At 42.6% G+C, this 14,563-nt stretch overlaps 1 protein-coding gene across 6 annotated transcripts in view; it reads right to left on the minus strand.

The window, feature by feature from the left end:
• Positions 1-2,456: 2,456 nt before the first annotated feature.
• Positions 2,457-14,563, minus strand: part of CDRT4 (CMT1A duplicated region transcript 4) — a 41,244-nt gene continuing 29,137 nt past the window's right edge. For all 6 annotated transcript variants that reach the window (XM_060204464.1, XM_060204462.1, XM_060204461.1 and 3 more), the window contains exons 3-4: positions 5,137-5,211; positions 2,457-2,972 (exon numbers count right to left, since the gene is read on the minus strand). In XM_060204464.1, coding sequence (XP_060060447.1) covers positions 2,518-2,972; positions 5,137-5,211 — 530 coding nt within the window. In that variant the 3' untranslated portion in view covers positions 2,457-2,517. The remainder of the gene's footprint in view (positions 2,973-5,136; positions 5,212-14,563) is intronic.

The raw sequence follows: 14,563 nt of genomic DNA on the forward strand, positions 1-14,563 counted from the left end.
TGTATATGTACCACAGCTGTGGAATGGTGTGGAATGACAACCCTTCAGCTTCATTACTCGGATGAGACCTTTCCTTTCATAGTATTCTCTAATTCCATTCCAGGTGTTCCACTCCCCAATAAAGTCCCCAAACCTAGATATAGTCCAGGTCCCCTGAGATAGAGCAGAGGTTCACCCGTGCCCATAAACTAGGGGAAAAATATATACCTGAAAGCAGAAGTACACAGGAGCATGCAGGGAATACCCCCAACACTTCATCTGCACTATTACAGTCTTTAGGTCCATGATTGTTCAACAGTTTGTTTGGCTTTGTATGTTAACTCTCTTTTCAGCCACCAGGTTCCAGATGCTGACCAGACTTCCCTGGACAGACGACCCCATCAATGTGTACTGGAGCACCACTTCCTCAGAGCCCCACCCTACTAGGGAAAGAGAGAGACAGGCTGGGAGTATGGACCGACCAGTCAACGCCCATGTTCAGCGGGGAAGCAATTACAGAAGCCAGACCTTCCACCCTCTGCAACCCACAACGGCCCTGGGTCCATGCTCCCAGAGAGATAGAGAATGGGAAGGCTATCAGGGAGGGGGTGGAAATCGGGTTATGGGAATTGTGCGGAATTGTACCCCTCTCATTCTATGGTTTTGTTAATGTCTCCTTTCTTAAATAAATAAAAAATAAATAAATAAAAATAAAGAAGTACAAAAGGAGAAAATGCTTCGTTTTTCAATGGGGAGGAAGGGTATCTGACCACCACCCACACACGGTCACTTCATAAACCTTTCAAGGAAAAAAAATTCATTATTAAACTCTAGTTTCTAGTGGAGTACTAAAGTGCAGTACCTCACAACCCTACCATGCAGGTAGGACTCAATTTTCTCTTCAAGCCTTTATTTTCATAAAATACTTTGAGAACTCAGCGCTGAAAGTCTACAAGCCACACACATCCCTGCTTTCCTCCCCAGTAGACTTAGCAATGTAGCAGGGGGTAGACAGTAGGAGAGCCTTGAAGGCTTAGAGGAAGAAGGAACACAAATTCTTGGCTTGCTTCCTGTTTGCCCGCCATTTGCTTTAGATTCTTGCAAGCTTCCCCTGGCAATATTCACACAGTTGCAGTCCTTCCCTGAAAAAAAAACCTCATGGTGTCCACCAGTCAAATAACATGCACACACCAAAGGTTGTCCTCTGAGCTCAGAGACACCAGCGTCAATTTGAGGAATGTTCCCACACTCTTGCATCAGAAATCTTGAGATTCAACCCACATGCCCCTTCTCCGTGTTGTCTGACTTTTAATGAGTCCATTATCTCTTCCCTTTGTCTTCCCAAACCACGGCGGGGTGGGGGTGGGGGTGGTAATTACTTCCTACAGGTGCCCCTCCATTGATAACCTTTGTGTTCTCTTCCTGCCTTTTCAGTTTTGGGTTAGCAATTCTTTGCATTAAATGAATTCTGGTAAAATTGCTGTGGTAGCCACACAATGGGAGCTCAGACCCACAGGGATACTGAGGTTGCACAGGCTTCTGTGCTGAATGAATATGGGCCCCAGATCAAACCGGTGGGGTTCACAGTTAACAATATTTATACACTTTTCCCATATTTGAGAGATACTCTCTTCCTTGATCCAGCTTTCTAGCCCTTTTTCCAACTATGACACCATCTCCCCAGATAATGACATAAGTCATTTGCATACTAGATGTCAGGATCAGGCAAAAACTAGTAGGGTCATGGGCCTCTTGGAATATACCTAAAATAGACCTACTTTTTCCAAAATGGAGACCCCAAATCTTCATCTGCAATATTCCAGCCTTTGGATTCATAATTAGTCAACAATCTGTTCTGCTTTATATCTTAACTTTTTCAGCCACTAGATTCCAGATGTTATCATGATGCCAACCTGACTTTGCTGGGCAGACGACCCCACCAATGTGTCCTAGAGCTCCACCTCCCCAGATCCCTTCCCCACTAGGGAAAGAGAGAGACAGGCTGGGAGTATGGCTAGACCTGCCAATGTCCATGTTCAGCAAGGAAGCAATTACAGAAGCCAGACCTCCCACCTTCTGCATCCCATAATGAGTCTGGGTCCATACTCCCAGAGGGTTAAAGAATAGGAAAGCTGTCAGGGGAGGTGATGGGATATGGAGTTCTGGTGGTGGGAACTGTGTGGAATTGTACCCCTCTTATCCTATGATCTGGTCAATATTTCCATTTTTATAAATAAATTTTTTTTAAAAAAAAATAGTGTGGTTTTATCTCCTGCCTGGACCTAGGCAAATCACCCACCATTAATCCTTGCTGTTTGTATTAGGTGTCATGAACTGAGAGTGTCCCAGGGACCCTTCTGTTTGGGATACTAGAGGAGGGAGAGGTGCACTTGCCCACCCACAGCCCATGCTTGTGTCTAGTCTATCTCAGTCAACAGAAGCAGAAGCGAGAGAAAATATAAAGGACATTGTGAAGATAGAGGCAAACAGAACTTAATTGCTGCACAATCTTGGGGGGCTGACTGCAGGGACTCTTCACTAAACACTGACATGTTTCTCCTTGTTGGTCAGAAGTGAGCTGTATGGAAGCCTCCTCGTGACAGGTCTTCGAGAAAAGATGATCTTGTTGTAGTTTGCAGTGGGACTATCTCTGAAATTCATATGACTGTTCTTGGGCTCTAAGATAGCAGGGAGGCCCAGGGTTGAGACAGAGTAGGTACCCCACACTGATAACGTGGTTTCTGATCTTGAGTCCTTGTATGTGGTACCAGTTGACTTGGATGACTTTTTCCTTTTGATCTGGGTGTAGCTAGGAGACTTGCTCAATCTTGATGCCCTTTGACTTTCCTCAAAAGCACGCATGCATTCCAGTTCCAGAGCTTTGCTTTTCTCAATCAGTTTTTCAACCATCGGGGAGGTATATGTGACATAGGCTGGCCAAGGATTGCGGTTTTCAAGTAGACTAAGGGGAAGTCCAATGTTTTCTGTGAGTTCTACCAACAAAGAGAAAAATAGACAAGTTAGAGGCATGCCTGGATCTTTTTTTTTTTTTTTTTTTTTTTTAGAAACTGAAAGGTGCAAAAAGGAATCACATTTTGAACTGGATTTCTTCTTACACTAATAGTTCTTTTACCTCTTGTGTTCACTGTGAATAAATCTCATTCAAAATTGGAAGGGTGTGTTTATAGTTTTGGAATATATATATATATATATATATATATATATATCCTGATCTTATAGTTTTGTTAACTGGTTTCAAATAAATAATAAATAAGGTTATGAAAAAAAAAAACCTGGAATTTCCAAAACCTGGAAGCAATCCAGGTGTCCAACAACAGATGAGTGGCTACATAATTTGTGGTCTATACACACAATGGAATATTACTCAGCTATTAAAAATGGTGACTTCATCTTCTTCATCTCACCTTGGATGGAAATTGAGGGACTCATGCTACATGAGATAAGTCAGAAACAAAAGTATGAACATGGGATGATCTCACTTCTTCTTCTAGCGTTTGCCCTTCTTCCGTAGCCAGTCAACAGTGTCAGGTTGAAAGCTATCAGGAGCTGCTTGTTGCTGGCTTTGAAAGTGACTGGGATCCATGTGGATTCAGTCGGCTAGGAAGGATCGTCAGTTTCCCCAATGAATGGGTACTCACGGGATGCACCACGAGAAGGTCGATCCAATGATCTCACTCATACACAAAAGTTGAAAAACAAGATCAGAAGGGAAAACGCAAAGCAGAACTTGGACTGGAGTTGGTGTATTGCACCAAAGTAAAAGACTTTAGGTGTGAAGGGGAGGGTTCAGGTCCTGGAACATGATGGCAGAGGAGGACCTAGTGGAGGCTGAATTGTTATGTGGAAAACTGAGAAATGTTACACATGTACAGTCTACCGTATTTTACTATTGACTGTAAGCCATTAATGCCCAGTAAAGAAAATCTTAATTTTTTTAATGGCATTTCATGTTGTTAAACAAAATCATGTTGGTAATGAGTAGTGGGCTTGGGGTCAAGCAGGCTTGGTGCCAACTCTGATTAATATGGTCTTGTCTGCTGTCTCACTTATACTTGAACATAGGCCTTAGTAAACCCTGTCTGTGAATGTGTTGGATTCTTTTCAATTGCTACTGTATGAGAGTGAGCCCAAGAACCTGAGTTAAGTCACCATAGTACATGACAGCTATGAACATTCTCACTGTGTCTCCTTGCCTGACTAAATTCATTTAACCCTCATTACACCTTCCCTTTGAAACGTCACTCTGTCTGCACAAGGGTCTTTCCACTTTCTCCCCTGCCGCTTCCACCTTTCCCTGCGTTCATATTTGATATGTATCAAATAGTACATATATTCTAATCTTTGGCATCATTTCAATAAAGTTCTAAAGGAAGAAGATTAAAAAGATTCATATTGGGGGTTGGGTGGTGGCATACTTGGTTGAGTGTACATGTTATGACGTGCAAGGACCCAGGTTCATGCCTCCAGGCCCCACCTGCAGGGGAAAAGCTTTGCAAGTGGTGAAGCTGTGTTGCAAATGTCTGTCTGTCTCCGTACCACCCACTTACCTCTGGGTTTCTGGCTGTCTCTATTTAGTAAATAAACAAAGACCATGAATTTTTTTTAAGTCATCTTGCCATCTTCAACTAATTCCGTGAAAGATGTCATGGGTGGGGATAATCAGAAGGTGCTATGATGCCTACAGTTATTCTCAGACTTTGTCAAGGACATTCAGGAAGTTGGAGGTCATTTGGAGATAATCCTATCAGGAAAGAACCACTTGCATCTCCATCTTTCTGCAAGAGCCAGGTATTATTCTGCCCGCTGAAGGCAAGATGCTTGGCAACACTTCCTACCAAGAATCATACAGCAGGACTTCCAAGGCCAGACCTGATGACATATTCTTGTTTCCCCAAAACAAATACAAGATGAAAAATTTCTGTACCTCAGGACATTTGCTAAAATATGCCAGAAAAATAAACTAAAGCCACCTGAAGCAAAATAAACAGTAAGACCATATCACAACATGCTGTGTTTCTTCTCAGTATGACAAGAACAGGCACCCCTCCAAATCCCACCTCTGTGTAGTCCCACCCCAACTCTCCAACCTTATCCAGCTCAATGGTAGAAGTTCCTAATATTAAAGCCAAGTCTTACCTTCATTTTCCTTCACCTTTATTGCATCGATCTTCTCCAATACTAGCGAGTCCCTTACCTCGAAGTCCCAAACACCTTTGGAAAAATGCACTTGTTAGACGAAGCTATCTCAAAGGGACCTGCAAAGAAAGAGATCAGCAGCCAAGTCCAGGTTCTCTCTGGATGAGGATATTTGCTCTGAGGTATGAGAATATGCCTCCCTTGGAGCTGGAGACTGGATGAACCCAGAGCAAGAAGTCATTTCAGTCTCGAGGTTCTTTCTCTTCTTTGATCTCTTAACTTTCAAAAGGTGGGTGCCAGGCAGCTATGAGGATTCAGTAGGCAAGAGACATACCATATTCTTTGTCATTGTTTATTATTATTATTATTTATTGGTTAGAGACAGCCAGAAATCAAGAGGGGGGAAGATAGAACAGGAGAGAGACAGAGAGACCCCTGCAGCCCTGCTTCATCACTCGGGAAGCTCTCCTCCTACAGGTGAGAACCAGAGACTTGAGCCTGGGTCCTTGTGCATTGTAGTGTCTGCACTCAACCAGGTGCACCACCACCTGACTCTCTATCATTGTGCAGATGTGGTCATCTTACTATATGCGGACTGAGTTTCTGATATTTTGGTTGCCTTTATCAGTCTAGGGTCAGGAAATAATGCAAGGTAGACAGAAGCCAAGGGCAGTATTAATGTTGTCCATGGCCTTGGGGGAGGGCAGTCTGTGATCTTGCTGACTCCACAACCAGTATTCTAAACCAAAGGTAGAGGTGGTGAAGATCTGGAAAGTTTTTTTATTGACTACCTAGTAATAGGGAATAAGCCTAGGAGATCTTCCCACTTCCGGTCCATTTCTAGAGCATATACTTTTATCCCAGAAGTCATTCTCTCATGTTTGCTTTTGCCATCTCTGTAACCAGGAAGCATTTCCTGTATTTCTTGCCAATGTCTAATAAAAATGAGCCTTGGACATTTCTACCCAGGCTTTTATAATATCACTTTTCAATTTTATTGGGAAATAATTGGCATGCATCTCTGCATATGTTTAAGTCATATAGACAGATGCCTTGATTTTTTTTCTTATAATATTTACTTAATTTTCCCTTTTGTTGCCCTTGTTGTTTTTTATTGTTGTTGTAGTTATTATTGTTGTTATTGATGTCATCATTGTTAGATAGGACAGACAGAAATGGAGAGAGGAGGGGAAGACAGAGAGGGGGAGAGAAAGATAGACACCTGCAGACCTCCTTCATTGCCTGTGAAGTGACTCCCCTGCAGGTGGAGAGCCCGGGGCTCGAACCAGGATCCTTAATGCTGGTCCTTGCAGCTTCTCGCCACGTGCTCTCAACCCACTGCACTACCGCCCGACTCCCAGATGCCTTGATTTATATCCATTATGAAATCATAAGCACAACTGGTTCAGCTGACATCTCTATTCTTGAATATTCCCCAATATATCAGAGGCAGCAAATGTTAGCTATTGCCATCACGTGATATACTGTATCCCGGGGGCTTTATCTTATTATAACAAGTTTGTACCTTTTTACCAGCTCCCTGCAGTTCCCTTTCCCTACCTTCTGTCTGTTGACCCCAAGTCTGATCTCTTCTTCTATGAATTTGACTTTTCTTTTTTAGATTCCACATATAAAGCCATTTAATATCTGTCTGCCTCTGATTTATTTCACACAACATAATATCTTGAAGCTTCATCCAAATCATCACAAATGTGGATTTTTTTTATACTTCTCATGACTAGGTAATATTCTAACACATACATACACATGTGTGTATATATGTGTGTGTTTATGTGTGTATGTGCATATATAGCAGTTTCATTATCTAATCATCTGTTCATGGACACTTTAGTCATTTTCATATTTTGACTATTTAAATAATGTTGCAGATAATTTTATTTTTTAGTTAGTGCCTTTATTTTCTTTGGATATATTCCAGAAGTGGAACTGATGGATCACATTGTAATTCTTTTATTTTTTTTCACATCCTGCATAGTTTTTACCACTTGAGACATTTGTTACCAAGTTCAGAGGTATTGCTGTTGCTACTGGCCAGCATATGGCTCTTGGAGAACCATCAGCTTGGGACAGAGCTTCTCCAAATTGAGTGAACATTGTAATTACTTGGGGAGTCTGATTAAACACAAAATAAATTCCAGGGATTCTGATTCGGTAGGTCTGTTTGGGGGCCTCAATTCCCAGGTGCTCATGGTGATGGTATAAGAACCCCTGTTCTGAGCAGCTCTGGCTTAATGGTTCTAAATCTGCCAGGCTATAACACCTGTGTCCACAGCCATATTCAAGTGGAAAGCACTCTCCTGAGAGAAACACTTTCCAGGTTTTGTCTCTACTTTTTTGCTCCTAATCAAAGAACCATTGTGAAATGCAAGTAGAGTGTATCATTGCCGGGGCAACCTTGAATTTCACTATGTTTACAAAGCTGATTGTAATTGTTCATAAATTTCAACATTGTATCACATGACTAGCAAAGAAAATAGCTCAAGGATTCATTAATGCCCATAAGAACAAATAATCAAACAACAAACAAATGACAACAAAACACTGTTTTGCCAAACTGACTCTGACCCCAACCTTACTGACACTTCTTAGAAGCAATCTGTCATGACAAGAGAATTCACTCATTTTATTTCTACTGGGAAATGGCATGCATGTACAAACTATTGCATTTACTGTAGACTTTAAAATGTTAATTTCCCAATAAAGAAAAAAATAAATAAATAAATGTAAAAAGATAGAGATGGGCATTACTTAATGCTCAGAGGATCAGTCAATCAAGAGGACTTAACAATTATTAACATCTATGTACCCAATGAGAAGCCATCTAAATATATCAAACATCTACTGAAAGAGCTAAAAAAAAAAAAAATCTTATATCTTCTTTTAAGATCTTGGGACTCTGCATTAGCAAGTTACTTCAACTGGTGAGGGGGGGGTGCCTACTCTGTCATGCACAGAACAAGGTTTCAGAGGGCTCCTACCACATTGGGAGAAGCTTCAGTGCTGTAATCTCTCTCTCTCTCTCTCTCTCTCTCTCTCTCTCTCTCTCTCTCCCTCTCTCTCTCTCTAGCTGAAAAAAACAATCTGCTTGCATTGATGAAAGTCTGGCAACAACAAACATCTCAAAACTTTAAGGTTTCCAAATTGCAGGCCATCCACCCCAAATCCCTAATGACATCAAGTGCTCCGTCAAGTGGCCATCAGCACCTCCAGTGAGAGAAAATTCTTGACTCCTCTTCCATGTTAAGCTGTTAGAAATGTGTTTGTGTTTCTCCCTGTATGTAAAAGAAGTTTAATAAATTGTGCCAGGCAGTATGAAACTGTTGTTTGCACCATGGTATTTGAAAGGACTTGGGAGAATTTCCTTTCATCTTTGCTTCTCTAAGTTAAATGAACTTAAATGAACCCCTGAAACCTCAGATAAGCCAATTAATAGCAAATAATCAGCTTTATCATCAACACGCTTTGTACTGCCCACCATATTGCTCAGAACCCTGCACAACAGGTCACGAGTCATCAGGCCAGTAAAACAGTTCTCTGTGGCTGACAGGTCAGCTCAAGAGACAGGTAGGTTTTTCTCACACCTACCAATGTAAGGACAAAAGAGAAAAAAATAAAAGCAATAAAACTAGAGAAAATACTGGAGACATCCTCAAAACCCAAAAGGAGACCTTGTTTGTTTAAAAATAAAGAGACAAGTAGTTGACATGAAGTCTGAAGACAGGCAGTGGGCTTTCCCAATCTCCTTTAACTCTTGACACAAAGGTTCCATTTCTGTAAATGGAGTGCAAACCAGCAGTCTGCCAACAGACATGGCACGGAGGGGATGGGCCAAAGGCATAATATTGAACAATATTGAATGGCGGTTCTTGTTTCTGCTATAAACATACAAAGGCCTGTGTTCAATTCACTGGGTTCTCCGCCCTAACTCCTCACACTCTTTACCTAAACTTTCATCCCATCACGTCCAGAATCCAGTCTGACCCAAAAGGATGCTTAGCCCAAATAGGCCATAAGGGCTGACACTAGCTTTGAACTTGATGCAAAGGTGTTCTTTATCATAAGCCTGTTAGCACCTCTGTTACCTCACTTAGGAAATGAGTATGAAGGGACTGGGCAGGGGCATCTGGTAGTGCACACAGTACTTATCACAAGGACCTGTGCAAGGATCTGGGTTGGGAGCCTCGAGCACCCCACCTTCAAGGGAGACACTTCACAAGCAGTGAAGCAGGTCTTCAAGTGTCTCTCTTTCTCTTTCCCTATCTCTGTCTCCTCTCTCACTATCTCTCTATCCCATTCAATAAGATGGAAAAAGTGGCCTCCGGGAAAAATGGATGTATAGTGCAGGCACCAAGTCCCAGTGATAACCTGGAGACAAAAAGAAATGAGGGTGAGGAGAAAGCCCCATTCTGTGACCCTCCCAAAGGCCTGGATATTGTCGTAAAATCTCTGGGAATTAAAATTCTCCCCAACCATCAGTTCCTCCAAATTTGTACACACTGGAATTACTGAAACTCACTTAAAAAATTCAAATTACTGGTTCCCACCTGCAGCACTGTGAGTTAATTGAAATGGAATACTGGAAAAAGAGGAGGAGGGGAGGAGGAGGAGGAGGAAGAGAAAGAGAAGGAGAAGAAGAGGGAGAAGAAGAAGCTTGATTCCAATATGCAGCTAAATTTGGGACCCACTAAGTGACAACATCAACCAATTTCAAGATTTCTTTTTTTTTTGTTCTTTATCCTTCCCTTCTTTTATTTTTTTTTGAAATACATTCTTTTTTATTATAAAAAGGAAACATTTCTAAGAAATTAACTTTTTTTCTTTTTTTTTCATTTTATTTGATAGGACGGAGAGAAATTGAGACAGGAAGGAAGAGAGACACACCTACAGGCCTGCTTAACCGCTTGTGAAGCCTCCCCAATGCAGGTGGAGGGCAGGGGCTCGAACCCAGGTCCTTCTACATAGTGCTATGTACACCTAACTGAATTGTCACCACCTGGACCCCAGGAATTAACTTCTGTTTTTTTTTTAATATTTATTTTATTTATTTATTCCCTTTTGTTGCCCTTGTTGTTTTATTGTTGTAGTTATTGTTGTTGTCGTCGTTGTTGGATAGGACAGAGAGAAATGGAGAGAGGAGGGGAAGACAGAGAGGGGGAGAGAAAGACAGACACCTGCAGACCTGCTTCACCGCCTGTGAAGCGACTCCCCTGCAGGTGGGACTCGAACCGGGATCCTTATGCCGGTCCTTGTGCTTTGCGCCTCCTGCGCTTAACCCACTGCACTACCGCCCAACTCCCAGGAATTAACTTCTTAAAGATAAGCAACAGAACCAGAAAATCATTTCAGTTCTAAGACACATTATTTTCCTTCAAGAATTCATTATTATTAGTAGTATTAGTATTATTAGTATTATTATTTTCTTTATTTTATGATAGGACAGAGAGAAATTGAGAGAGCAAACAGAGATAGAGAGAGAGAGAGAAAGAGCGGCAAAGAGAGACACCTTCATCACTGCTTCACCACTCATGAAATTTCCTTCCTACGTGTGGGAACTAGGGGCTTAAACCCCCAGTCTTGGTATATGGTAACGTGCACTCACCCGGGTATGCCACCACCTAGCCCCTATTCAAGAATTCTTAACTATATATATTCAGTGATCATTAAGTGTTTAAAAGGAACTTGAGTACCACTACCTTTCAGTATTGGAAATGGCTTGGATCAAAAGAGAACCAGTGTTTAAAGTCCTAAACGAAGACACTTGAGGCCATGGATGATATTCTCATGCCAGGCTAATCTCGCCCTCTGCCACAGACTGCATTCTCCTGGCAGGAACCCATCCCGCAAAAGAATTAGGTGGCTTCCAGGCAGGATTGATGGATCGGTGCATTGGCACGAGTTAACCTCATTGGGACATTTTTTGTGCCACTCAATATTGTGAAAGTAGTGTGTTTTCTCATGCTGGGTAAGACATCATCTTAACACAGCATTTCCTAAATTGTATCCCATAAAATGAGTGGCTCCTTTAACAGATTAATAGGTGTGACAGAAAGGAAAGGGTCACCCTATAACCACTGAAGTAACAATCCATTATCTACATGGCTGTGTGATAAAAGCATATCAAGCCCATCCTTAGCCAAGCACATATGAAAAATAGTATGTTAGCTTCCTTTAGTGCAAGACTTCTAAGAGTCTGTCATATATTAATGAGTTCTCTAACTCTCCAAAAGGGAGTATCATATTAGCATTCTTTAATGTTATCTGGTCCAGGAAAACATATGTTTATTTATCTACTTAATTCACTTTATTTATGTACTTATTACCCATGTACCTAGTAATACAAAACGTGTCCGTGTGGATTCTGAAACCATGTCTGCAGTGTCATCTGGTTTTTATTTTTTAACTTGAAGCCTAAGAAAGTGTGAAGACACAAGCAATGAAGCCTTGTCTCTCACTTTTCTCCCTTTGTCCTACCTAAGAATCTTGTCAGGTCCTAGAAAGGGAATCACACATTCCCAAACAGGAATTTGACACAGAGTGTCCTTCTCACCTCTGCATTTTAACCTCTTCAACTACCCATTTCCTCCCCAACCCTCCACTTCCTCTTCTGCCTGCTGGTGGCTCTTCATGTATTTTTGGGTAAGAGGAAGTTGCCACTTAAGCCAGAAAGTGTCTTAGAAGCCTTATCTCTAAGACCCAGAGAAACAGTCTAGATATGAATCAACTAAATGCAGTGTGCTGAGCTCTAGCCCCAGGTGGATTGTCCAGGCACCCCAACTTACAGGCCAAATGCAGGCTCTGCCTTCCACACTGAACCCACCTTCTCAGGACTCCACCTCCTGACTCTGACCCTGGTCCCTTGGGTGCTAGGAAACTCTGCCCCTAGCAACACCTCTACCTGACAGACTCTGGGCAGATACACACAAGATAAAGAGTTTGATGTGCTTTGGGTGGCGTTGAAGCCTGTTAAAGAAAGAGGGAAGTGAAGTTAGTCTTTTTTTTTTTTTTACCTCCAGGGTTATTGCTGGGCTCAGGGCCTGCACCATGAATCCACTGCTCCTGGAGGCCATTTTTCCCCTTATGTTGCCCTTGTTGTTGTAGCCTTACTGTGGTTATTATTATTGTTGATGCCGTTTGTTGTTGGATAGGACAGAAAGAAATGGAGAGAAGAGGGGAAGACAGAGAGGGGAAGAGAAAGACCTGCAGACCTGCTTCACCGCCTGTGAAGCGACTCTCCTGCAGGTAGGGAGCCGGGGCTCGAACTAGGATCTTATGCTGATCCTTGCACTTTGTGCCACGTGCGCTTAACCCACTGTGCTACCACCCGACCTCCTAAGTTAGTCTTTTAAAGAAATACTCCCTCTTTCTTTTCCCTCTCCCTCTCCTTATACAGCAGTCTTCCTCATTACTTTCACTTCCCCAAGCCCCACCCCACCCTCTTTCAGAGAAATTGAAAAACTAGTCCATTACTGCACTTTGTTAAAAATTCAAGTTGCAGGGGGCCAGGTGGTGGCGCATCTGGTTGAATGCACATGTTACAGGTGCAAGGACCCAGATTCAAGCTCCCAATCCCCATCTGTAGGGGGAAAGTTGCACAGCTGGTGAAGCAGGACTGCAGGTGTCTTTGTCTCTCTCCCTTTCTACTACCCCCTTCCCTCTTGATTTCTGACTGTCTCTATTCAATAAATAAAGATAATAGTAAAAAAAAAAATTCAAGTTGCGAGGATGAGTAGCTTTGGTAGGCGTCAGCACACTCTCATCTATCTCTTGCTGGAGGCGAACAGCTATCTCTGAGCAAATCTTGGGGTAGGGCGGTGGACAGAATTGCCCTTTGTCTATCATAGGTCCCGCGTTGGCGATTCACCAGTTTGGGTGGGTGGAAGGGGATGTGTTGTTTCTTGATGACACTTCTGGCTGGACACTGCATATTTGCTCTCCGATTGCAAGTATCCAAGGGTCACAGCAGTGGAAATAGGCGTCAAGTATCTATAGGCATGCAACATCAATTCATCCATTCACTCATTCGTGGGCTAACTCATTCTTTCAGCAAACCTGTGCTGAGTTCCAGACACATCCATGAGGTGCAGATCTTATGCTAAGAACCCACTATGGATTCTTGTACATGGCTCTTGCTTTGGGGGTGTACACTTCATTTTGGCAGGTGTGTCCTCTAAGCATGTTTGTCTTCCACGAGAAAAAGTAAATTAAGGAGGCCGGGTGGCAGTGCACCTGGTTAAGTGCACACTGTACTAAGCACAAGGACCAGCACCAGGATCCTGGTTCAAACCCGGCTGCAGCAGGTCTACACTTGTCTTTCTTTCTCTCCCCCTCTAACTCTCCCTCCTCTCTCAATTTCTCTCTATCCTATTGAATAAAATAGAGAGGGATGAAAAAAGGGGGAATGAAAATGACCACCAGGAACAGTGGATGCACAGTGAAGGTACAAAACCTCAGCAATAACCCTAGAGTCCTACATATGTGTGTGCGTGTATGTGTGTGTGTGTGTGTGTGTGTGTGTGTGTGTGCATGTATTAAATTAAACAAGGCTAATCCATGCCATAACATATCTAAACATATATATAAACATACAAATGTAATTTAATATATAAACTTATTAAATTACATATTAAATTTAAAATGGCCGGGAGTCGGGCAGTAGCACAGTGGGTTAAGTGCAGGTAGTGCAAAGCGCATAAGGATCCCAGTTCAAGCCCCCGGCTCCCCACCTGCAGGAGAGTGATGAAGCAGGTCTGTAGGTGTCTGTCTTTCTCTCCCCCTCTCTGTCTTCCCCTTCTTTTTCCATTTCTCTCTGTCCTATCCGACAACAACATCATAACAACAATAATAAAGGAGCTGTGGATTCACAGTGCATGGACTGAGCCCTAGCGACTGGAGGCAAGAGAGAGAGAGAAAGTTCCTATACACAGGCCCAAAAATAAATAATATAAGTCCTCCAAGCCACTGTCCCAGCAGACAGGTATGAGACATCCCTATGCACTGAGCATCCAAAGCAGGGTGAGGCCGATCTTTGGTTCAAGGATCTCACAGCCCCTGCAAAGAAGACAGTCTGTAAGCATCCTTTCTCAGCCTGGGTAGGGGGATACGTCAAGAAACAGGTTCAAAGAGAAAGATAGTTGTGAAGAGTGTTGAGGGACAAGGAGGAGGGTTTAAATGTCTGTCTCAACGTGTACAAAGCTTGTGACACACGTCTCAGCTCAGGCTCCATGTTTCCCTTTCAGTATGCAGGTTCCATGGACTGCTTCCAGCTGGCGTGCTCTCTGCGGGTAACTGCAGGAAGGCACACTGGGCACTGTGTACCTCTCAGCTCTTAGGACAGATCTGAATTTTATATTTACCCAAGCCACTCTATAAATAATGACTGACCACACTCCGTTATAAATGGGAAAGT

The sequence above is a fragment of the Erinaceus europaeus genome, chromosome 12 (assembly GCF_950295315.1).
Source record: "Erinaceus europaeus chromosome 12, mEriEur2.1, whole genome shotgun sequence".
NCBI lineage: Eukaryota > Metazoa > Chordata > Mammalia > Eulipotyphla > Erinaceidae > Erinaceus > Erinaceus europaeus.